This window comes from Miniopterus schreibersii, assembly GCF_964146895.1.
Source record: "Miniopterus schreibersii genome assembly, chromosome: 7".
Lineage (NCBI taxonomy): Eukaryota > Metazoa > Chordata > Mammalia > Chiroptera > Miniopteridae > Miniopterus > Miniopterus schreibersii.
Genome location: NC_138108.1, coordinates 50,492,571 through 50,519,012, shown reverse-complemented (window position 1 = coordinate 50,519,012; position 26,442 = coordinate 50,492,571). Strand labels below are relative to the sequence as shown.

Below are 26,442 nucleotides of genomic sequence, written 5' to 3'. Positions count from 1 at the left end.
CAGGAGGAAAATGCCAGGGAATTATCAAGCTCCTGCCAAGTGCAGCTCAGAGTGGGGCTATCTCTACAGAAAATCAGTGTTCAAAGATGCCAGAGAATCATTTACTTACCTGCAAGGGTTGGCTATTTCTTCTGGTGTTGTTTTCATAAAAGGGGAGACTGGTTTCTCCACAAAAGAGCCAAAGCCCAGTCTAAAGTTGCTAGTTAATTTAGACATCTCCTTGGAAAGCAGGGAACCCAGCTCTTTGATTGTGTTGAGGTCATCATCCATGGAGGCCGAGAGGTCCATAAGGTAATACAAGTCCACAGGATAATCCTCGGTCTGGCGGACTTGCACTTGCAGAGTCTGCTCACCACCTGCAAGTAACCGCAAGAAAAGCAAACTCATAAATATGCATTGAGACTTGTTTGTGACTAGCCAATCAGTGGACCAGCTGGCTATTCATTTAAATAAGAATTTACTGAAGATGCTACGGACTTCATAAACTATGTGGCAAAGTTTATAAATGAATGAGCCCCTGAAAATTGTTCAGCGGTATGTTTACAGCTACTGAAGGAGGTAAGAGTTAGGATATTTTATATCTCCTTGGGAGAATTGCCATCCATTTAGATGGGAGATAAGCTGAATTTTTTGTATGTGGTTTTAGAAAAGGAGAGCAAAATAAAAAGGAGTTTCAAGCTAGATTACAACTCTTGAAGAAACATGAGGTAAACCTTCACAACATTTGAGCAATTCAAATGCTTACTATCAGATAAGGCTTTTTTAGTAACACATTTGGAGTACGAATGACCAATATGAATAAAGAAAAGCAATTCTTTATTTCCTGAAGAATGGGAAATCTGAGTGATAATAACAATGATATTGTAAATATGTGGCACAAAGTGTATGAGCAGAACAGTGACATTGTCATGTGACATTAGATGTATTTACATGACCCAATGCTCGTATAAATCATAACGTACCTGGTCTCAATTTAAGAATTAAGCTTTGAGGCGCAATCTGAACAATGTCAGAACTATTTTTCTGTCTTCCTATACTGAGTGGCTTATTTGTAATTATTTCTACTTGGGAGACAGGGTTTTCAATGAAGTTTGGTTGACATCCTTTAGATAGAAGATTTGCTGGGGTATCACATCTTTCACCAACTCCAGATAGCTGGGTAAAATTCTAAAAAATAAAAATAATAAAAAGAAGAAGACAAATCTGTATTTCTTTATAACACACAATTTTACTTTGCTTGCTTTGTTAGTTAGGCATCTTGCCATATGCAGAATATCATATCTCTGACATTGATTGTATGTCTAAAATTAAATAGCAGAATAACCAAAGAATTCTGCCATCAAAATTCTGAGTCACATTTCATTCTATTATATTGAATTGAATTTACCTAATGGTTATTTATTTATTTTTTTTAAAAAGCTCATTTTTAAAAAAAGCATTTCCTAAGCTATGTCCAGAACCTTTAAACAGATGAGTCTGATAATACATTAGATATCACCTGTGATAAATTCACAGATGATATCTGTATCATCAGATGAGACCTGTAGGTTTGTGGAATCCTAGGACTGTCCAAGTTCTCAGTTTGTCTGTTATCAAGTCCAGTGTCCTTTTTCTGTGGATCCCTACATAGCCATATCTAGCTCTCTGTACTGGTTTAATTCATGGATGCATCATCTTTATGTTTCAGCTTTACTATATTAAAGTTAACCTCTTGGGGACTTTCAACTCAGTGTCTTGAAGTGTTCAGTTTAAGGTCTTTTCAAACTTTCTCCAGGATTTGGAAGTGGCGAAATGAAATGCAAGAAAATATGGTGCTTTTCTGTGTAAGACTTGGGAGTTTCCCAGTCCCCTTCTGATTCACCTGGGTGACAGGAGGCAGTGAGATGACTGTTTCCAGGAAGAGATGTGGCCAGGAATTCCCAGGGAAAATGTAGATGGAGTGGAGGTATAAATACTTGTCTTACTTGACAGCAAGGCTGCTCTAGAGCTTGTGAGGCTCTAAGCAAAGTCAAACTTGAGGCCCATTGACTCTCATGTTTGGAAAGAGGCAAACCAATGATCATACTGTTCTTATTCCTTAGAATTATAAGCCACTTTTGCTGTTTTCACCAAAAACTCTGATATATAATTGGTTATATATCAGTCAGTCCTGTGCATATTTGAGGCACCAGACTAGGTGTAGCAAACTAGCTTTCCATGATGTATCCAAGGTAAACAGAATCCTTCTCAACATGTCACTGCTACCACCTATAATTACCATCTTTGCAAAAAGATCAGAGCTGGTGTTAGTCATAGAAGCTATTTTTCTATCTGCTCTAACTAGAAGCCTGATTTACTTTTTGCTCCAACTGCTCAACTGATACAACTACTACCATTAGAGTGACCTTTTAGAATAATTTCGCCTTAAAATTTGACAATAACTGACTACCACGTGTCATCTACAAGTAAAGCTATCAGAAGTAACTTAAGAAGCTCTCTTAAATGAGTGTTAAAAGATGTATTGAAACAAAAATTCCAAAGTGAATATTTTGTTAGGTTGATTTGTTATTTTATGTCTCTGGCATGAAACTAATATTGTCTTTTCCAGGAAGTCAATGTAAAAAAATGTGGGGTTTTCCCTCTTTGCATAGTCTCAAACCTACTTTTCATATACAAACTCAAAAAGGTATATTTCTAGGGGCTGGGTGAAAAAGGTGAAATGATTAAGCAAAACAAACAAACACACACCTGCAGCCACACATGCACACCCCCCCCCCCCCCAGACAGCAGTATGGTGATACTGGAGGGGAAGGGAGGTGGAGGGGGGAAGTTGAGGGTCTAGGGAGTATAGAGGGTGATGGAAGAAAATTTGACTTGGGGCAGTGAACACGCAATACAATATACAGATGATGTATTATAGAATTGTACCCCTGAAACCTATGTAATTCTATTAATAAATGTCACCCCAATAAATCAATAAAAAGAAGAAAAGAAAAAGCATAATTCCCTCACACTGCACTTTTGCTTGTCGCTCATCAGTCAAAGAGGTAGGGGAGTGAGCTGTGTTTTCGCTCTGTGGTCCATGAGGCCCTCCTCCACCCACACACATTCAGCTTGGGAGGCAGGTTTAACGGTTCTAGCTTGGTCTGAGCTGGGCATCAGGGCTGTTCCCCTTGAGCATGCTACCAGTCCTTGCTGAACTTGGAGTTAGTATGTTTCGATTTGTGTTTAGATTCTCTTTTGTGAGGTTCAGTAGAGAAGTGTCCTAAATCCAGAGAAAGTTAAGCAGAATCATTTACAGGTTGCTCTCTAGTGTCACAAGAGGCAGTGACTCAGGCTGGCATGCAGTACATTCCCCAGTCCTTATACTACTTCCACATACTTTTCCATTTGACCAGATAAGGAATGCAATTTTGGGTTTTTTCACTGTGGTACAGTCACCAAGCTCATGAAAAATGTAGTATTTAAAAGGACCAGGGATTGTCTAAATAGTGAAGTTTACCCCAAACCTACAACCCTTCTCTTAGAACCTAGCAATGATTCTGAATGGATCCTGGCTCCCAGGTTGACTACAACTATGGTACTGAAGTCAAATATATGTTTAACTTTAGAAAGTACCATCTCCATGACCTCTGATGGCATTTGACATGTAAGCAGTTAGAAATGGCTGTAATAGAAGAGGAGTAATCAGGTTAAATAACAGATCCCAAGTTAAGTATTTTTCAGAATAATTTGACACTCACTCCCTGCGCAAATTGCTTTTGAAGGCAATCACATCAATGACTACTTTGATCTACTAATGCATACATTTTCCCTCCTGGATTTTTCTCACTCCTATAACCCCATAGAAAGCAGGACACTATCAGAACAATCACTGATGGAATTAACATAAGTGTAACTGTGGTTTTTACAAACACGTTGAGGTCGTTTGTTTTACCTCCTGAGAACACCAGGCACACTGAGGTCCAATGAGTAAGCAGTCTTCACAGGTTTCTGCACCTCCCATGGCACAGCCACCTGTGTTTAAACCCAGCAAGACACAAGGGATTCAGCACTCTCTCAGTCACTCCATTTTCCAGACTTATGGCTCTTAAAGTACTTAAATGAAGCAATATCAAAGTTTATTTTTGTCTTCAAAGATCAGTCTTCAAAATGTTAGCAATTCACAAAGTTTATACTTGGCATCAACCACACTGAAAATATGTATGTCTTATTAGCCAAAAATGCTCATTCTCTTTATTCTTAAAATATGAAAATATTCCAATGTTCACAAATATGTAATCATCATTTACTGTCTTCATTCATTATCATCCACTTTAATTTTTAAAAATTATTTGCACTCATTTAAAATGCTTCTCTCTTAAATGTACTATATTTTTATTTTTAAAATAAATCCCTGTTCTCTCTCAGGGTTATTACTCTTGTTGTACAAAAAAAAATAGCTAGCAAAGTTAACAAAATGGTTGTCACAAATGTATTAAGAAGTCCTATAGTGTAGTAATGCTGTTCAGTCCTCCTCATTAAAATGCCCTGCAACCTTTGTATTTATTTACCTTAAGCCTCACGCATATGCTATAATAGGAACAGCCCTGCGTCTGCCTGTAATTTGTTAAAGTGTTTGCTCAATGGGAAGAAAGCAGTCAAACAGATCAAATAAAAAATGACTTCGGATCGAGTTTCGGAACCAAATGACAAGCTTGTCAAGCATACCAGGAAAGCAATATATCGGAGAGCTCAGGGCTTACCTTGTACGTGATCGTTCCTTCCTAGAAATAGAAAGAACAGGCAAAGCAGTTCAATCCCCATTCGTTTCAGTTCTCGCTGTGCAGACAGATTAAAAATGAATTACCTTCAACATTTCAAGACCAAAGCTGAACATCGTAAAAAGTCTTTCTTTCTCAAAGAGTGAAATTTTAAATACTACTTACACTGCTTTGAAAAGAAACTTGAGATGTAAAGAAAAAAGTTTTCATTAAGACTGAAATGAAAACAGAGGCTACCTGGACAGGTAAAGAAGAAAAGCTGTGCTTAAGAGCAACTTCAACATGATTTACTTCCTTGTTCTCCTTATAAGGAAAGCAGGTGTACAATCACCAAGAAGGTGGAGAGATTCATTCAGTAGAAATTTTTGTGTAAATTCTATTAGTCTCTCTGCACCCTAGAGAAAATCAATACCTTTAGTGAAATATTGATCAGTGAAATGTGGATAGAGCAATTGAAATGATTTAAAATTGTTTCTAAAATAATTTTAATTAAATAAAAACAGTAAAGATGATGAATTAAACACAAATATATGTTATAGGTAAGGAGAGTTTTTTAAAAATGAGCTAAAGAAAAATACCTGAGATTTTTGTATTCCATTTTAAATCCTTTGCAGAGAATTGAAATAAACTCTGAAAAATATAAACCATTTTACAGTCAATTTAGAAGGCAAGCTAGGGAAAGCAAAACATTGTGCTCCCTTGTTTTCCAAATTGGGTGAAAGGTATTTTTCTATAAGTATAGAATTCTAATTTTAAAAGCAATATTGGAAAGAAATATAATATATTAAAATCAAGTTAGAGCAGATTTAGTCTCAAAACAACAACCAATGGAAACAGAACCAATGATGCACAAGTTTTTAAGTCCCTCTTGGTAGGGACCAAGTACTCTTTTTGTGTGTACTGTCCCAGCTTCTAGCTCACTACTTGGAACATAGGAGGTATTTATTTGTTGAACAAAAGAGTGACACATTTAAAAGCTATACAATCTATGGCTAAATTCATGAGGATGATTACATATATTTTCCAAATGTATTCAAGAGGATGTTTGAGGATTTGTAGAGACTACAAACAGGTAAGAATAAAATATTCACTTTGTTACTCTCCAAACTGAACTTAGGCTTCTTTGTGACTGGGCTTACATTCTGAGAAGGGGGTGGGGGGTTGGGGGGCTAATATATGGTGACAGAAGATGATTTGACTTTGGGTGGTGGGCACACAGTGCAATATACAGATCTTATAACATAGAAATCCACACCTGAAACCTATATGATCCTATTAACCAATGTCACCCCAATAAATTTAATTTTAAAAAGTGTATTTCTAAGCATATAAAACCTGTAGGGAGAGGAAAACTAATTATAGGTTCTTCTCAGAAGGCTATGTTCAATTTTGAACTCTATCACACACAAGAACCTGGAAGTACATAGCAAGAATCCTGTAGAGAGAAAACAGAATTATTAAAGAGTTGGGTCCTAGTTGGTTAGGCTCAGTGGTTAGAGCGTCAGCCCGTGGACTGAAGGGTCTCGGGGTGTGTGTAGGAGGCAACCAATTGATGTTTCTCTCTCTCTTTCTCTCTTCCTTCCACTCTCTCTGAAAAGCAATGGAAAAAATATCCTTGGATGAGAATTAAAAAAACAGAAAAGAATTGAAAGTATGTCTTTTGGGAGAAAAATACAGTTATATGAAATAAGTTGATTTAGCTTGAAGAAAGGTTGATACACAAATTACCTGTGTCCCTGATATTGCCTCCATTTTTGTAACTAGTATTAAATTTCACTCACTGATTCACCCAACATATATTTATTGAACATCTACTTTGTGTCAAGGATTGTTCTAGAAGAAGAGAATATGTCAGTAAACAAAGTCATGCTCTTGACACATAAAATATGTATCTTAGGCTGGGGAGCAGTAGTAGACAGATTCTTAAAATCAGGCAGTAATAAGGGTTATGGAAAATTATAAAGCTGGGTAAAAGGAAAGAGGGACAGGAAGGGTGTTATTTTATTTAGGATAGTCAGGGAGGATTTCTCTGCTCAATTGACATCTAACAGAGCCCTAAATGACTTCAGCAACAAAGTGTAAAGGCCCTGAGACAGCCTCATGCTGAGCATTCTCAAGGACAGTGGAGGGCAAGATAAAAGACAGAGGGTAGTTGCAAATGTGGTCAAATTGAGAGGCAGAAGTCAGATTGTATGTAGTCTTGACCTTGAATTGTATTTTATATGTGTTGAAATACCATTGGAAGGTTGAAAGCAAGGAAATGACATTATTTAATTTACACTTTAAAAGAATCACTCTGGCTGCCACTGAGGTTAGAATGTATGGGATAAGATTGGAAGGTGGGAGAACTATTAAGAATTTATGGCTATTATCTAGGACAGAGACAAGGTAGTTGGGGTTAGGATGTTGGTGATGTAGGAAGACAGAGGTGGTCAGACAAGATATAATTTGAAAAAAAAATGTGCTTATGGATTGGATATGGATATCAAAGGAGGAGAGATTTTTGGCCTGAGCAACTGAGTGTATGATACTCTTTCTTGAGAGAGGTCACCTTGGGGAACAATCAGGTTTCAGTTAGAGAATGGGGCTCGAGAACATGTTAATTTTGAGACATCTAGAAGATAACCAAGTGAAGATGTCGCATGGGCAGTTTGATATCTGAGTCTACAAATGGGGTGATGTTGAAGTGTCAACTGTAAAATTGGGATCATCAGCTTGAATTTAAAGATATGAGACTGAATGAAATCCTCAAGGAAGGGAAGTGCTCTAAGGATGAGCCCTGGAGCCTACTGATATCTAGAAGTCAGGAGGATCAAGCACAGAAAGCTGCTATCTGAAGACCACTCCTCCATCAAGAACTTAGGTGCACATGCACATGACCTTGGACACAGATAACAATGTGGAGAAGACCTGGCGGGGGATGCCGGGTGGAGGGGATCAACTGGGGGAAAAGGGGGACATCTGTAATACTTTCAACAATAATATAAATAAATAAATAAATAAATAAATAAATAAATAAATAAATAAATAAATAAATAAATAAAAAGATAAAGAACACCCCTCCTTGCTAAAAAGGAGCCTACCTTTGTTGGAAGACCTCCAAGCATGTTTCACATTTCTGCACATCTTGTAAGCAAAGGCACTGACTTCCTTTGTTCCAGGTTATCTTTTTAAGGATTTTGTAAAGATAATAGCCTTTGAAGATAGAGATCATGTCACCCTCCAGAATCAGGAGCCGGGATGTTTGCTGCCCATTATAAAGATTCAGCTTCCTAAGTTTGGGGTCTCTCTCTTATAACACAACCCATCACATTGTGCAGATGTCACCTCTTCCCAGTTGGGTTGCCCTGTGGGAACTGGCCTTGGGAAACTGATGAAAGAAAATGCTTACCCTAGGGCCACTGATATTGCTGTGAATCCTTTATCTCTGACCCAGGCATCTCATGTCTCTGTCATAATCTATGAGTCTGTGATGATCTAACTTGTCAGCTTGCAAGTAAAAGCTCAATTTCTTCACAGATCTCCACAGTCTGCTACTTGAAATCTCCCTTTTTCTATAGACTGAACATGCAATCTTCTGACCTCACTTGGGAAGGTAAGAAGTTGCATCCCACAAGACTGCCTGAAGTGCCTTGGACTGAACAGTGCTGCCCTGGGCTCCAGAGGTTTCCTCAGGTCCTGAGTTGTCTGTCTGCCCACCAACCTCCTTGGAAGCTACTGTCAGGCACTTTGGATGAGCTGGGATCAGGGATGTGCACAACTCTCCACCTTCCCACTCCCTAGAAACTCTTCTCTGAGGTTCTAGCTGCCATAAAAACCTCTTCTTCCTGGGAACATAGTTAGACTACTTCTCCCAATCTGTTTTGCAGTTAAGAGAACCTCAGTGACTTAGCTCTTAGCCAATGGGATGTGAGTGAGAGTGATATATCCCACTATCAGACCATGTCCATGCCCCTCTGCCAACTGGATGCAGGGAGCAACACCAAGGTCCTGGGAGAAATCCAGACCTTCAATGTGACCCTGTATTTAGACCTTGTACTAGCCCATGTACAGAATTCCAACCAGCCCCTAAATAATAAAGGCGCTGCTTTATTTGCTCTCCATCCCCAGTTGCAACCCCTTCCCCACTTCTAAGCCTTTGCACCCACCATTTGTGCTGCCTGGAGGCCCTTGTCTTCCTCTTACTCCTCTCACTTGGCTAACTCAACTCACCGTCTAGGTCTCAGTGTAGACATTACTGGAATGTCCCACATGAAGAACTTTATGGTGTCTCCAGGCTTCTCTTCTGGGAGACTTCCCCCAAGATAGCCCTTTTCACTTTCCTCATAATTGTCTAAATCCTTGCCTCTCTCCCCCACCAGGCTGTGAGTTCTTTTAAGGTATTTATTTATTCAACAAGCATTTATTGAATACTTACTAAGTATCAGGCAGGGACTGTCTTAGTTATTTTTACGCTCCCAGCAAGCAGCATAATGTTTGGTACTCTGTGAGTATTCAATTAATATTTATCAAGTAAGTGGGTGAATTTTATGTCTTCATTCTCTACTATTTTACCTGTTATAAAACACGTACTCCATGAATACTAAGAATATAGACGATTAAATGAGTAAATGGTTTTAGAGGGTACATACTTCAGTTAGAAGGGGAAAAGGTTGTTCCCCACTTGGGTAGTGATGAAAGCTGAGAAAAGGCTTAAAATGCAGGGCAGAGAAAAGCAGCTGAATTTAGGAGAAAATACAAAGTATGGCAATGCTACAATTAAACATCCACCCACTCTGTTTTCCCCTTGGCACCACGCTGGATAATTTGTACCAGGCTAAAAGGCACAGGAAAAAGATTCTTGCTTCCTGAAGATGTGATGCCTGGTGCCCTCTCCTGGAAAGTACCTGTCCCTGCCCCTGTTACTCCATGAGCAGGCCAGCACCCTGGAAAGCACCCAACAAAAACTGTGTCCCCTTAGCCAAGCCAAGCACATTAATTACCTCTGTTTCTGTATATATATATATGGAACTTGAACTGTGAAATACAGACAAAAATAGGGGGTTTGGTCCTGGGGGCTGCAGCTAGCCAAGAGAGGACAAGAGCTTAGAGGGAAGGTAATGCTTCATGAGTGAGTCAGTGTTAGGAGGAATCTGCAGCTACCAGGAGACAGAAGCCCAGGCAGAGGAAAGCTATGATGAGTAGATGAGGTGGTGGCTGGAGAGTGTCAACAGTAAAAGCAACAGAGGAAGGGCCCCTGAGCCACATGAACTGAGGAATGTCAGACCCACAAACTCACTTTGTTGAGGAGATAGAACATGGCCGAGAGCTGCTGTGGACCCCAAATCCCCTTCCAGATCAGATATCCCTGAGGCCAGGCTCTTCCTGGGTTTCCCCAGCATCCTGCCTCCTTTAGAATAACATGTATTCTTACAAGTTGCCATCACTTGTGGGTGGTCGAAGGGGTCTCTGTATTCCTTAAAATCAAAATATCCTAAGTCACACCATCTATATTTTCAGATAGGCTGCTCAGGCCCATAGGATAGAATTTTCCATCTATTTGAGGATCTGACCCTTTACAAAGGATCTGAGCTGAGGGAAGGTGGACTCACAGAGCATCTCACAGTTAGGGAAACAGCACCTGCCACACTGCCCTTCAACTGGCCTTTGTTTCTGAGATTTAGAAATGGGCTGTCTTCAGTGGAGTCCTGACTTCAGGAAGCCGTGTGAACACATCTGACTCACTGTGTTTTGAGTTGGTCTTTCCAGGACCCAGCCACTCATCCACATCAGAGAATGACAAACTCGGGCACAGCTGGGCCAGCCCCAGAGCACCTCAAAACACTCCTGGGAGGGTAAATACTGAGTCAACCTGGCTGGCAGCCAATTCAAACCCTAGTGACCTTAGTAATGAGTGCAAGGTCTTGGGGTGGCCGTGCTGTGTTTACCTGCTTTATTTCAAGAACTGGTGACAAGTCTACCTCCTGTCATCTTTCCATGAAAATGTCTCAGAGTGAGTAGCTAAGAGAAGACAGTGGGAACGGGAGCTTCGTGTTTGGATCTGGCCCTGATGTAACTTCGTGTGTGATATGCCAGGCAGTGAGCTGTTTGCAAGTGCTATGGCTGACTGGCAGGTATAACTTGGGAAGCATGGAATCTGGAAGTGATACCTTGTTTCACATGTCAAGACCTTCAGAAAAATTCTTTTAAAGAAGGGTGTGTATCAGTTTCCTTTCATCTTGGTGTATAATGCCCGGAATGAGCTAAATGCTAGAGAAATTTTTTGTGGCCCAAGTCTCACATTCTAGTCTGAAGTTTACTTTTTTTGTATTGTGGTAAAATATACATAACATAAAATTTATTATTGTAATCATTTTTAAGTTACAGTTCCTTGGCATTAAGTACATTCACACAGCTGTGCAATTTTCACCACTATCTATCTTCAGAACTTTTCATCATCCCAAAATGAAACTCTGTACCCATTAAATAATAACTTCCCATCTCTTTGGCTCCTGACAACCACTATTCATTCTGCTTTCTGTCTCTAAGAATTTGACTATTCTAGGTAACTCATATAAGTAGAATCACACAATAAAGCCTTTTGTGTCTGGCTTATTTCACTAAGCATAAAGTTTTCAAGGTTCAATGTAGCATGTATCAGTATTTCATTCCTTTTTAAGACTGAATAACATTCAATTGTATGAATATACCACATTTTGTTTATTTATCCGTTGATGGTCATTTGGGCTGTTTCCACCTTTTGGCTACTGTGAATAATGCTCTATGAACATGGGTGTGCAAATATCTGTTTTAGTCTGGAGCTTACTTTTTAAAGTCTTCATGACACCCATGATGGAAGGAAGCTGAGTGTAGTGGGAAGAATTAGGTTTTGTATGTGGAAAGACATGGATTCAAATTGTAGCCCTGCCAGGCCCTATTGTATATTCTTGGGGATAGCATTTATCTCCATCACTTTAGTTTCCAGACTGCGAAATAATGATAATAACCACTTTTCAGGAATACAGTGAAGATTTAATTATACTGTTCTGGGATTATATAGATTTTGTGAGGCCTGAAGATTATATGATTTAGGAGGCCCTCTTTAAGAAAAGGAACCCAGAAAATAAACATACAAATCCAGGAAGCACAGGAAGTCCCTAACAAGATGAACCCAAAGAGGCCCACACCAAGACACATCAAAATTAAAATGCAAAAGGTTAAAGACAAAGAGAGAATCTTAAGAACAGTAAGAGAAAAACAGTTAGTTACCTACAAGGGAGCTCCCATAAGACTGTCAGATGATTTCTCAACAGAAGCTTTGTAGGCCAGAAGGGATTGGCAATAAATATTCAAAGTGATGAAAAGCAAGGGCATACAACCATGATTACTCTACTCAGTAAAGTTATCATTTAGACTTGAAGGACAGATAAAGAGCTTCCTGGGTAAGAAAAAGCTAAAGGAGTTCATCACCACCAAACCAGTATTACAAGAAATGTTAAAGGGTCTTCTTTTAAAAAAAGAAGGAAAAAAGATAAAATATATGAATAATAAATGGCCATAAATAAAGAACAAAATCTTACCATTTATGACAGCATAGATAGACCTAGAGGGTATTATGCTAAGTAAAATAAGTCAGTCAGAGGAAGTCAAATATCACATGATTTCACTTATATGTAGAATCTAAAGAACAATATAAATGAACGAACAAACAGAAACAAACTGACAGGTACAGGGAACAGACTGAAGAAGATTGACAGAGGGGAGGAGGGTTGGGGGAATAGCTGAAAAAGGTGAAGGGATTGAGAAGTAGATTGGTAGTTACAAAATAGTAATGGGAATGTAAAGTACAGCATAGGGAATATAGTCACTAGTGTTGTAATAACTATGTATCGTGCCAGGTGAGTACTGGAAATATCAGGGGAAACAGTTTGTAAAGTATATGATTGTCTAACCACTATGCTGTACACCTGAAGCTAGTAAAAAATAATATTGAATGTAAACTGTAATTGGAAAAAAAATTTTAATTAAAAAAAGCTTTTTTAAAAAAACAGGAGTGCAAATAGGAAATAACTTAGGTATGAAAGTGTATATCTATTTAAAATGAGAAAGAAAAAATCCATGACAACAAATTTGGAGAGACCAGGCCCTTTCTACTTGACATAACCTTAAGCAATTCACGAGAAATGGTTATCTAGAAATCCTTCCTGTTGGTAATCTGACTTCCCATGCCCACCTGGGCTCCCAGCCACTCAAAGGCACCTGTGCAAACTAGGGGACTGAACTGAGCTTTCATCCATTTTGTGGTAAACTTCCCTTCTGATTTTACTCAGGATTCTTGTTTATTGTAGTTAGTTTTATCGAGCACTTCCCATGTGCCAGGCACTGTTAAACATTCATTAGCATTGCCCTATTTCATCTCACAATATGCCTATGAAGTAGGGACTATCTTACCTCCGTTTACTAGATGAGGAAACTGAGGTACGAGAAGCTACCTAACCTGCCCAAGATCACACTATGGTTCAAGCAGCAGAGCCCTGGAAACAGACCCCTCCCTCCAACCTGAACTCTGCATTACTGTGCAAACTGTAAACGATGTTCATAAAATAATAAGGCAGCTGTCAACAAGAAATGAAATTCTCTAAGAAACCTTTAAGTACATTTGTTTCTCAGTCTCCAGGCCCCTTGTCCCAGCTCTAGCTCTGTATCTAGCTGTCTCCTTCTTCGTTTGTTTGTTGTTCATCCTGTGGGTCATTCACCACCAAAAATGAGAGAGAAATGTGGTACTGGGTCATACAATCCTTTTTTATTCCTGCTCTGATTTAAGTCTGGTTTATATCTCTTACAAACTTGAAACAAAACATGTGGCCCCGCTCTTCAGGGGAAGGTGACACCATGGGTTGGGGAGCCAGGCCTGGGATTGGGTTCAGGAGAGAGCGGTCACAGGCATTTCCTGTGGTCCAGAGATGACTCAAAATTAACTCATGGTCCTCCACCCACTTTGGAGCTCAGTAGTCAATCACATTGCCTGTCTAGGGAGAACAGTTCTAACTTGGCAAGTCTGATGTAAATCTTGTATGTTAGATCTGCTTGAGAAACTCACTGACCTCAGGTTTCAGAAATTACCTTGAAGTCTACAAGAACTGAGCTGCTTCTGTCCTTTAGTTTATGGAATAAATCCAAAGATGAGATGTCGCCATAAAATACCAGTGAGTGAGAGTTCACTCAGGTTTGATTCTGAGAACTAGGCTCTCTATGTCTCTATTTCCCTATCTAAGAAGGAAATGGTATGCCATGGCAGGAGGGCCATAGAACAAATGGAAATATTGATTGCAAAGAGATTTTGCTCATTCATAGCTTGCAAAACTGCTAGGCATTGTTTTCTCTTTTCTTTTTTAAAGATAGTTCAAACAGCCTATTTATTGATTTTTAAGAGAGAGAGAGAGAAACATCGATTCCCTCCCTCCCACTTATTTATGCATTCATTTGGTTGGTTCTTATTTTTGTTGTTGTTCTTAATCTTCACCTGAGGATATTTTTTTCATCGATTTTTCAAGAGAGTGGAATGGAGAGAAAGAGAAAGAGCAAGAGAGAGAGAGAGAAACATCGATGGGAGAGAGACATATTGATTGGTTGCCTCCTACATGTGCCTCAGCTGTGGCCAGGGGTCAAGCCTGCAACCCAGGTACGTGCCCTTGACTGGCAATTGAACCCAAGACCCTTCTGTGCATGGGCCGATGCTCTAACCACTGAGCCACACCGGCCAGGGCCATTGGTTGATTCTTGTATGTGTCCTGACCGGGGATTGAACCCACCACCTCGATACGCTAACCAACTAAGCTACCCGGCCAGGGGAAGGTTGTTATTCTTTAAAAAGCTCGGGAAAATGGTGACCAATAATTATGTCTGAGGAATAACTTTGAGGAGATATGTGAAGGATTTATTACTTTCAACTGCCATTTTATGAATTTTTCTGGTTGTTGCTGATGCCACTCACTGAATTCTATGTTTACTGAGCGTGATGCAAACACCTTAATCATCAAAAAGGCTAAACAATAAATTATTCTAACAAGCTATTGAAAATATAATTCACCTGGTGATGTCTCACAAACTGGAAGTGGAGAAAGAAGAAAAGCCTTTAAAAGCAAGTTCAGATGTCATCTAATTAAAGTTGATGTGTTGGATTTTAATACAACAGAAGCAATGAATCTATCTATTGATGAGCATAATTTCTATCGGACAAAAAGTGGCTCCAGTGAGCAGTGAGAGGTGAGAAACTTGTTTGAGGGATATGAAAATCACCTGCCTGCCCTGCAGCCTATCATCTCAGAACAACTTGAGGTGAAACTGCTTGGGATGATCCTTTCCCAGCACCAGGTAGCTGAGGAGAGTGTAACAGGGATTCTTTAACAGATGACAGTGCAGCTGACAGCTCAACAGTAGTTTCAACATTTACTAAAGCAGTGAATACTTTTCTTCATATGAAGGAGTTCAAAGTTTTAAAATTCCAACCAAAACATATATAATGAAAAATTTTGATAGAAAGAAGTTGTTATTAGCTGCAAATATTTTGAGATTTTTTTGGCAAATATTGCTTTATACATTGATGAAACTATGATACCTTGGGCATCAATAGGGTAATGCCCAATAGCATGAAAAATGTAGTTATCAGCCTTGTTCAGTCCAGACCTTGGTGGATTATTGGACATTGGTTGCCTAGAGTAAATTAATTTTGAAATGGTTTAAGGCCTAAACTTTAGGCCATCATGATTAGGAAGACAGGATTTAAATGTTATCTTCACCAGTGGAATGATTCATTTTTATGTATGTCACTTGAGGAAGAGCACTGAATAAAGTATGGACTTTAGATAATAATAATGTATCAATACTATTTCCCAAACTGTGTTCTGAAGAGAGCTGTTAATCTTTGTCCTGATCATGAAATGTTCCTATGCTAAAGTTAATATAGACCATTAATCTCCCCCATCAGAAACTCACGATGCACATTAACCTATTAAACACTTTAAGAAGCCCCAGTGAAGAAAATTGCATATCTTTATTTAACAATTAAATAAGCAAGTATTTGCTTAGGAAAACCCTTTTTTCTTCATGTACTTATTAGCATCTCTGGATCAATTTCCACCTAATATAGTTTCAGAAGTCCTACAAGAAGGAATAGATATACTGAAAGCTTTATGAAATTTTACCTAGCCTGCTGTCAAAGAGACCAAGAATCAAATTTAAAAATTGTAACCAGATTTCTTAAGAAAATCCAAGTGTGAATTCATTTGTTTCCTGATGCACTTTGAATGCATTATCCAATTAATAAGCCCTTCAAGATGGACTTTCCTGGAGAAAATACTTTTTCTAAGGGAAGTCCAGAGAGCAGCTCTGTTTAGATGATAGTTCAGATAAAACACTTGGGGGTACTGATGACTCATTTTAAATTTCTAAACTCAGACCCACGCCTTGACCTTGGTTATGTAAAAAGCCCAGATATTACAGTCTTAGTTCTGAATGACCTTGGCTGGTTTCCCTTGTGAACTGGATTCCAGGCATTGCTGTGCATTGCTGTGACACGCTCTCCCCTGAGCAGAAGACTCCACCGCTGCTTGAGCCTGCACTTTGCTTGTTCCTTACTGGTACAACAGCCCATCCTCAAGCTCTCATCTGTCTATCAACACGTCTTGCTTCCAGAAGATCTAGAAGAGTAGTCCCCTTATGACAGCAGATTTTCTTCTTTGGGCAAGAAGCATCTCTTCAGGCGAGAAAGTGTCAAAAGTTTGTTCCAAACTTGTTTTCTTTCCTGTGTTCTCAGGCTTTTAGGAAGCATGGATTCAGGCAAGGCTAGAACAATCTGAATCTGAGTCTTTTCTCTTGAAAAGCCTCACTTCTAACAATGATTAGTTCTATGTCATTCTCTAACAATAAAAGTGTTATTCTTTCACTGAGATGGCAATCTAAGCAACTATATAAAAAAACATGTCATTTGTCTACCTTGTTGGATGTCAAAATAGCAAAGAGTCACTCATTTTACTTGATTTTCCAAGAAAAGAGTAAAATATGATACAGGTGTTTTTTAAAAAACTTAAACCCAGCCCTAGCTGGTTTGGCTCAGTGGTTAGAGTGTTGGCCTGTGGAGTGAAGGGTCCTGGGTTCAATTCCAACCCAGGTCATGTATCTCGGTTTCAGGTTCGATACCTGGCCCTGGTCAGAGTGCATGTGGGAGGCAACCAATCGATGTGTCTCTCTCACATCGATGTTTCTTTCTCTCTCTCTCTCTCTCTCTCTCTCTCTCTCTCTCTCTCTCCCCCTTCCTCTCTCTCTGAAAAGCAGTGGAAAAGATATCCTCGGGTAAGGATAAAAAAAAATTTAAACCCTGTTGCAGATTAAAAAAAAATACCTGAAGATGTTTCAAAGCTATATTTACAAGATTTTTTCCACGTTTTTCAGATAAGCAAGCTAGATTATTCTTTCGAACTGTATGCAAGTAGTAGAACGGATGTCAGAAATCACAGTTTGAAAATCTAAAAACCAAAAAAAATTGAGGTATAAAAAAATGTTCAGGGACTGTTTTTGGCTTTACCTAGCATTGGAGCGAGACAAAACCACAGTTACAATAACATTTTTTACAACCTTCCTTTACAAATACAGCAGCATTTTACTTTTGAAAAAAATCATTTGGCCTGTTTCGTGGAACATTGCAAATATGAATTTCTTGATCCCAATAATAGCCCTCAAACAATAACAGTGAACAATGGTTCTTACAACGTGCCAAGCACTGGCCTAAATTTTATCACATTGGGAGGTGACGTGCTGATATTTCCCCCATTTAAAAAATAATATTTAATTTAATTCAATATTTTAGAACAGTTTTAGATTAGTACAGCTCCCTCATTCTTGGAGCTCTGAATAGATTCTGGAGGGATCTGGGTGGCTTAAAACAACAGAAATTTATTCTTTCCTAGTTCAGGAGGCCCAAAGTTTGAAATGAAGGTATTGGCAAGGTTGGTTCCTTCTGAAGGTTCTGAGGAAATCCTTTCCATGTCTCTCTCCTAGCTTCTGGTGACTGTCAGTCCTTAGTGTTCAGATATACTCCAAGGACATTGACTTGTAGACACATCACTCCAGTGCTTTTGTCTTCACATGGCCTTCTCCTCTGTGTTTTCTTTTCTGTCTGTGTCTTCTCCTCTTCTTATGAGAGCACTTGTTACTGGATTTAAGGCCCACCCATATAATCCACAGGATGATATCATCTCAAGATCCTTAACCTGATTATATCTGCAAAGACCCTTTTTCAAATAAGGTCACATTTACAGGTCCCACATGAACATATCTTTTGGTCAGACACCATTCAGCCCACTACAGGGCCTAATAATGCACACAGGGTTATTGTGAGGATTAAGTGAGATGAAATTACTTAGGCACCTGATGCACGGTGCATGGTAGGCATGTTTAAAAAATGGCAGCCACTTTTGTTATTACTTTTTTGTACAACATGATCCCCAACCCCCTACAAAAGGGTTAACTTGGATAAATGTCTTTATTGAAATGAAGGTATTTATCTGTGTCTAGTTTATACAACTGTTATTTACATAATAATAATTTTATATTATAGTCTTAGTTTATAACATTGGTCCTGCCAGGAACTTCACAAAGCTGTGTGAATTCAGTCTCTCTTACTCCTTTTTTAGGTGGTAGAGGTGAGGGGACATCCTCAGTCAGCACTTTCAGCTAATGACACTTGTCAGAAACACAAAAAGACTTTAAGCTTCTAAATGATCTCCTCATCAAGAGAATTATGAGCCAGGGTCCTGATGAATGAATTTCCTGTTTGCTGCCCTTGCTGACAGACACACAGCAGAAAAAACAGCTGGGTAGTCTCAGCTGTTTCTCTGCCCCTTGGTTACCCTCTGTAGTCACCGGATGCAGCACCCCCATTTTCTGATCTGGATCTTTATCTCAGGGACAGAGTTACAACTCAGGGCTGAGCTTTGAACCCCCACCCCACTCCACACCCACTGCATTGCATAGATGCTCCATCCTTTGTCTGCTCTGTCTCTTGTGGTCTCTTCCTTGTGGTCACAAGACCCTGAGCTGGCTTCAGTGAATTCCTTTGGCATTTATCAGAAAGCCACTGAGCCTCTGAATTAAGGGCAACAGGAAGAGCCTTTACTGAGTCAAATCCAAACCCACTCCATTGTCTCTCCAATCCCTTCTTCACCCAAGTCGATCAACAGATATTCACTGAACATCCACTCTTGATAAGGCAGGATGCTAGGTGCTAGTTACAGTGGTGAGCAAGCTTGGTGGGCAGCTTTCCAGAGTAACAGTGAGTCACCTCCACATGTCCTGAGTAGATGTCTGTATAATCTCTGATGAACATTGATAGCTTATGTTTTACTTAGAAACAATCTTTTAATATAAATATTCTTAACTTGAGGTCTATCTATTAACAGAACCTGAAGGAGAAAGGAGGGTCTGTCACTTGGAAGGGGGAAAATATTGCATCTTCATTTGCACTAATCCCAGACTGAAATCAAACATTTCCTTCCATTATAAATGTAGGCAACAAACCACTGACATATTAGCAGTGCCTGTAACTCTCACTATGAGAAACCACACATATTTTTAATATCACTTTATAGTTGTTACAGATATCTCAAAATGTTGTCAACACATTATTGTATAGAAATCACATTAGACCTGCCACTGAACCTTGTTATTTAAAGTGTTAATAAAGAGAGATGGCTTAAAAGAACCAGCTTCGGCCACTGGATGGAACCTGTCGCTCCAGGGATGTTTGATTTTAAACAAAACTTGTTCCTGGGAGACCCAAGATGGCAGCAGAGTAGGTGGAAGGTACACTCAACTCCTCCCAGGACAAAACTGGAATTACAGCTAAAATATAGAACAATGAACCTGAATAACCAACCGAAGACTAGATGAACAGAAGCCTTATAGCCAAAGATTTATAGAGCAGCAACATTGAGACTGGTAGGAAGGGCAGAGATGCAAAACGGGGTGGCCCTGCTCCGAAGGGCAGTGACTGAAATTCTAGAGGGATATCTCAGCTGCTAAGCTTCTCCCTGAGGAACATAGGGTCTCAACCCCATACTGGGCTCCCCAGCTCAGAGTACCAGAGCCCAGAAGAGGCACCCACATAACATCTGGTTGTGAAATCAACAAGGATTCTCCCCATCAGGAAGAGACAGGAGTCTGCTAGAGACAGAGGCACCCTCTTAAAGGGCCAAGGCCCAAAACGTAGTTTGCAGACACTCACCCTGGGCCCTGGTGGAGGTAGGCTAGAGTAGACTACAGTTGCATGAGGAGAGACTAGGGTTTGTCACTCTGGGGAGAGAGCTAAAGGAACAGCGACCAGTATTCCAGTGCTAAGCCCCTCTCCTGCACCACAGATGATAGCTTTCTTGGATGGAACACCACCTTCTTTACAGCATAAGCCTAGGGGAATGCAATAGTCCCACACTCTGGACTCCCTGTCACCCTACCCTGCAGAGTTCATGCCCTGCTGAGGAGTCAACTTTCAGGGCCAAGGTGTAGAGGTCCAAGCAGACTCAAGGGTTGTCAGTAACTTATTTGTGTGGTTTTGGGGTGGGGGCCATTCCCTTCACTTTCCCATGAACCTGACCAGTACTTCTGCTTCTCCAGAGATATGCTAGCCCAACCTAGCTGATTGCCGGCAGTCCTGCCCTGCTGAGCTTGGGCTCCCAACAGAAACTGGGATAGACTGAGATGTGTGGCTCTAGAATGGGGGCCACTTTCCCCTTGCATGCCCGAACAGTGCAGTCTTCCCTTCACAGGCCACATCTTGATCTGTTTGGGCTTGATAAACTCTGCTGGCCTCACCCTTATGACTCCCTGAGACCCCGCCCCACCACAAAGGTCTGTAGGCACCAAGCAGGTGGCAGCTATATTCTGGGGCATTCTGGGTATATTCTGGGACATTTATTGAGTGACTTTAGACCCAGTACTAGCACCAAGTTTGAACCTGTATCAATCTGTTAATCACCACTTGCCCCTACCTGGTGACTCACTGAGAAACTACTTCATACAATTCAAGTACAGCCAGAGATTCTTTCAGTGATCAAGTCTAACAGGCAGCCAGCAGGCAGAGGCAGGCAGAGGTGGTTCTCTGGGTGACTTGGGACTTTTGATGAACTGCCCCTGAACTTGGTGCTGGTAGAAGCTGACTTTGGTGCATAGCTTGGTCCTTCCAAAGTACATTAAGGCCCAGCAGAGGCAGCCACAAACTGTGGATCATTTCGTAGTTCCAAACAGGTTGCCCACGCCAGTTACAGGCAGCATCTAACATTGACCTGCACCAGAGCCCTTCCCAAAAGGCCCCAGAATAAACATAGCCAGTGATCAGCTTCAGACAACATCACAGCAGGATCCATTTAGCTTCACAAGTGGCATATCCAAGGGGAGATTTTGACAGGCACCAGACCCTGCAGAAGCGAATTCTGCTTTGTGAGGTCAGCACTGGCACAGCAGCTTGTACAGCGTGGTCAGGGTTGATTCTCATAGTCAGCCAGTCTGAGAATCAATCCCAAGCACAAAAGGACCAATAGCAATCAAGAACTCAATTACAACATAACACATACAAGGGATACTTCGGAAGCACCCAGCTCAGGTGATCAAGGAGACTGTGCCACTACGTCCCACTGGAAATCTACTACATAAGGCCACCCTACTGAGACTGAAAGTCATAGCAGAAACTGAAACAAACACAAAGACGCAGTCAAAATAGTAAAGCAAAGAAACATGCTCCAAATGAAAAATATCCAGAACAGGAAAAATATCCAGAAAAAGAGTTAAATGAAATGGAGGCAAATGATTTACCAGATATAGAGTTTAAACAAAAAAAATGGTTATAAGGATGCTCAAGGAACTTAATGAGAATTTTATGAGCACAAAAAAGGACATAAAAATCATAAAAAAGGACCAGTCAGAAATAAAAAATACAATATCTGAAATGAAGAATACACTAGAAAAAGTAAACACTAGATTAGATGAAACAGAGGATCAAATCAGCAATTTGGAAGACACAGTACAAAAAAAAAACACAAACCCAATCAGAGAAGAAAAAAGAAAAGAGAATTTTAAAACATGAGGACAGTCTAAGGGACCTTTGGGACAGCATGAAGAGTAATAACATCTGAGTCATAGAACTACCAAAAGGAGAAAAGAGCAAGCAAGGGATCAAAAACCTATTTAAAGAAATAATGGCTGGCCCTGGCTGGGTGGCTCAATTGGTTGGAGCATCATCCCATGCACCAAAAAGTGGTAGGTTCAATCCATGTTCAGGAGGCAACTGATCAATGTATCTCACATCTCTCTCTCCTTTTCTCTCTCTCTAAAAATCAAAGAAATATATCCTCTGGTGAGGATTTTTTTTTTTTTTAAAGAAAAGTGTTAAAAAAAGAAAGAATGGCTAAAAACTTTCCTAACCTAGTGATGGAAAAAGACACACAAGCCCAGGAAGCACAGAGGATCCCAAACAAGATGAACTTAAAGAGGCCCACACCAAGACATATCGTAATTAGAATGGCAATGAGAGAATCTTAAAAGCAGCAAAAGAAAGACAATTTCCTACAAGGGAGCACCCATGACTGTCAGTTGATTTCTCAACAGAAACATTTCAGGACAGAAGGGACTGGCATGAAATATTCAAAGTGATGAAAAGCAAGGGCCTACAACCAAGACTACTTTACCCAGCATGGTTATAATTTAAAATTGAAGGAGAAATAAAGAGCTTCCCAGGTAAGAAAAAGATAAAGGAGTTTGTTACCACCAAACCACCATATTACAAAAAATGTTAAAGGGCCTTCTTGAAAAAGAAGGACAAGAGAAAGAAGAAGAAGAAGAAGAAGAAGAAGAAGAAGAAGAAGAAGAAGAAGAAGAAGAAGAAGAAGAAGAAGAAGAAGAAGAAGAAGAAGAAGAAGAAGAAGAAGAAGAAGAAGAAGAAAGGGGAATATAGTTGTAAAGAATAAAATAGCAATAATATGTACCTATCAATAATCACTTTAAATGTAAATGGCTTAAATGCTCCAATCAAAAAACGTAGGGTGGCTGAATGGAGAAGCAAACAAGACCCATATATATGCTGTCTACAAGAGACTCACCTCAGAACGAAAGATATACACAAACTAAAAGTAAAGGAAAAAGATATTGCACGAAAATGAAAAAAGAAAAAAAAAAGCTGGGGTAGCAACACTTATATCAGAGAAAATAGACTTCAAAACAAAGGCTGTAATAAGAGACAGCAATCTTGAGAAAGAAGAATGATACTACCAGGCCATAGTAATTAAAACAGCATGGTACTGGCATAAGGACAGGCATGTAGATCAATGGGATGTAATAGAGAGCACAGAAATAAACCCACACCTTTATGGTCAATTAATAGTTGGCAAAGAAGGCAAGAACATACAATGAGGTAAAGATTGTCTATTCAATAAATGGTGTTGGGAAAATTGGACTGATGCATGCAAAAAAAAAAAGGGAAACTAGACCACCTTCTTGCACGACACACGAGGATAGACTCAAAATGGTTTAAAGACTTACATGTAAAACTCAAAACCATAAAAATTCTAGAAGAAAAGATAAGGAGTAAAATCTTGGACATTCCTTGTAGCAATATTTTTTCTGATGTATTTCCTTGGGCAAGGGAAACAAAAGAAAAAATAAACAAATGAGACTACATCAAATAAAAAGTTTTTGTACAGCTAAGGAAAACATTAACAAAATGGAAAGACAACCCACTGAATCAGAGAACATATTCGCCAATGATACATCTGATAAGGGGTTGATATAAAAAATATATAAAGAACTTATACAATTAAATACCAAAAAAACCCCCAACAACAATCCAATTAAAAAATGGGCAAAGGACTTAAATTGACAATTCTCCAAAGAGGACATACAGATGTCCAATAGACATATGAAAAGATGCTCAATGTCACATCAGAGAGATGCAAATTAAAACCACAATGAGATGTCACACTTGTCAGAATGGCTATCATCAATAAATCAACAAACAACAAGTGCTGGTGAGAAAGGGAACCCTCATGCACTGTTGGTGGGAATGCAGATTGGTGCATTCACTCTGGAAAACAGTATGGAATTCCCTAAAAAATTAAAAATGGAACTGCCTTATGACCCAATGATTCTACTTCTGGAAATATATCCTAAGAATCCCAAAACACTAATTTAAAAGAAAATATGCATCACTATATTAATTGCAGCGTTATTTACAATAGCTAAGATTTGGAAGCAGTGCAATTGCCCATCAATAGATGAGTGGATAAAAAAGCTGTGGGACATTTACACAATGGAATACTTATTCGGCCGTAAAAAAGAAAGAAGTCTTCCCTTTTGTGACAGCATGAAAGGGCCTGGAGAGTATTATGCTAAGTGAAATAAGCTAGTCAGAGAAAGACAAATACTATATGATTTCACTTATATGTGGAATCTAATGAACAAAATAAACTAACAAACTAACAAACAGACTCATAGATATATAGAGATTGCTGTCAGAGGGGAAGGGGTTTGGGAGCCTGGGTGAAAAAGTTGAAGGAATTGAGGACAAAAACCCCCTCACAGACACAGACAATAGTGTGGTGATTACCAGAGGGAGAGGGGAGTGGGGCGAGGTAGAAGAGGGTAAAGGAGGGAAAATGGTGATGGAAGGAGACTTTGACTTGGGATGGTGAACACACACTACAATATACAGATGATGTATTATAAAACTGTACAATTGAAATGTATATAATTTTATTAACCAATGTCACCCCAATAAATTCAATAAAAATTTTAAAAAAGAATAAAGTGCTAATACAGAGATATATTTTACTATAATAGAAATATATTTTTCAGTATGTTTCAGTCTAATGAGTTTCTTTCTAATCATATGTATTTTACTTATGAATTTTAAAACATTGTTTTTCTAAGAAAGGAATCATAAGCTTCATTAGACTGCCAAAAGGGTCCATGCCATACCCAAAAAGTTCAGAACCCCTGAGTAAGGAAAGGACACTAGTCGTGCAGTCTGAAGACCCTTTTTCTAGACCTTCTGAGACCCATTGAAATCGTCTTCATACTTTTATCCCTGAAATGAGATTGAGACTTTAGACACACAGATCTAGGCCACATAATTGTTCCTGGGTCACCCAGTTAAATGTATACAAGTTGGTCTCATGGAAGGTATAAGCATGATCTGGCGTTCCAGAATAAGGTAAAGTATTTACTTATGAAAAACAAAACAAAATTAAAGAACATATGTTAGAAGTATACCACTGAAGACTATGTAAAGGGTAGGATGGAATTGGAGGTATAAAGCTTTTTAACTCCCTGGGAACAGCATCTCCCTCACCCTATCTCAATTTTGATTAGCTTTTGTAACTTTAACTTCCATCAAGTGTTCAGGAAAACAAGATTGTCTGCTTTTGGACAGGCAACTTAAAAAATTTACATTTCAGCCCTAGCCGGGCAGTTCAGTTTGTTTGAGTGCCCTCCCAATATGACAAGGTTACAGGTTCTATCCCCAGTCAGGGCACATACAAGAATCAACCAAATAACGCATAAATAAGTGGAACAGCAAACTGATGTTTCTCTCTCTCCCTTTCTCTCTCTCTGTCAAGTTGATAAATCTAAAAAAAAAATTAAATTTAGATTTCACTTTTGCATCTCCCACTTCCACAAACAACAGTAATAATTCTTGTACCAATAATAATATTTCCATCACCCCCAAATATTCTCACCCCATGCCAGACTTCTCAGTTCAAGAGGTGAGTAAAGGCCACTCTTTTAGGTGTTTTGAGTGGTCTCTTCTCTCCCAGTTCTCTATTCTCCTCTTGCATATAACACATAAAACACTACTTTTACAAGTGAGCCATCTTTGATGATTCCTCATAACTTACAGAATGACTCCCCATAACTTTACAGAACAAATCCCTAATACCTTAACCTGGCATTCAAAGCTTTCCATAATATTGCCCCGATCTACTGTTATAATTTATTGCACATGGCTCTCCTATAAAAACTATGGCTTCTGCCAAATAAGAATTCCCCCATTTCCCAATAACCAAATTTTTTTTTATAAAAATCAAAAAAGGAAGTTTTTTCTCACTCCCTTAACCTTGTTGGAAATGCCTATGCTCACCCACCACATCTGCTTAAATAACACATATCCTGTGCATCCTTAATTGCCAAGCTCAATCTCTTTCCCAGTACCTTGGCTATAATACCTATTCTACATGAATTTCCATAACCCTGAAAATAATACTCATTAAGCATTTATGAACTATGTTGAAGTTGTGGCATTTATTTTTTTAAGTAAACTGTATTTCTTTCAAGTGAGAACTAGCACAATTTTAAGCATACAGCGTTCAGTAAACCCTGGCTTTGCCATTTATTGTTTGGTCTTGAGTCCTTAACTTGACTTATATAACCCTTGGTTTTCTCATGGGTAAAATAAGAATAATTGCTATCTTGCAAGGTTGTTGTTAGAATTAGAAATAATGTATGTCAAGGGTCTTATATAACATAATATAATGAGGCATTTCCACCCTAAAGCAGATTATCATCTACCTTGAGAAATAGATATAAATCAAAAGAGGCAAACTGATACAGGGGAAGAATAGTAACAAGGAGCTAGAAGACTTAAATTCCCCTCCCAATTTAGCCTCTCCATAAATTAGTGACT

At 39.2% G+C, this 26,442-nt stretch overlaps 1 protein-coding gene across 3 annotated transcripts in view; it reads right to left on the bottom strand.

Annotated features, from left to right (window-relative positions):
• The window catches only part of ITGB6 (integrin subunit beta 6), a 121,054-nt gene that overhangs the window by 61,046 nt on the left and 33,566 nt on the right, over window positions 1-26,442 (bottom strand). Inside the window, exons 2-7 of one of the 3 annotated variants that reach the window (XM_081142960.1) lie at window positions 5,321-5,372; window positions 4,980-5,137; window positions 4,725-4,800; window positions 3,917-3,996; window positions 963-1,167; window positions 110-356 (exon numbers count right to left, since the gene is read on the bottom strand). In XM_081142960.1, the coding sequence (XP_080999086.1) occupies window positions 110-356; window positions 963-1,167; window positions 3,917-3,996; window positions 4,725-4,785 (593 nt within the window). In that variant the 5' untranslated portion in view covers window positions 4,786-4,800; window positions 4,980-5,137; window positions 5,321-5,372. Of the gene's footprint in view, window positions 1-109; window positions 357-962; window positions 1,168-3,916; window positions 3,997-4,724; window positions 4,801-4,907; window positions 5,138-5,320; window positions 5,373-26,442 lie in introns of all 3 variants that reach the window. The other 2 variants (XM_081142958.1, XM_081142959.1) reach the window with 2 other exon arrangements.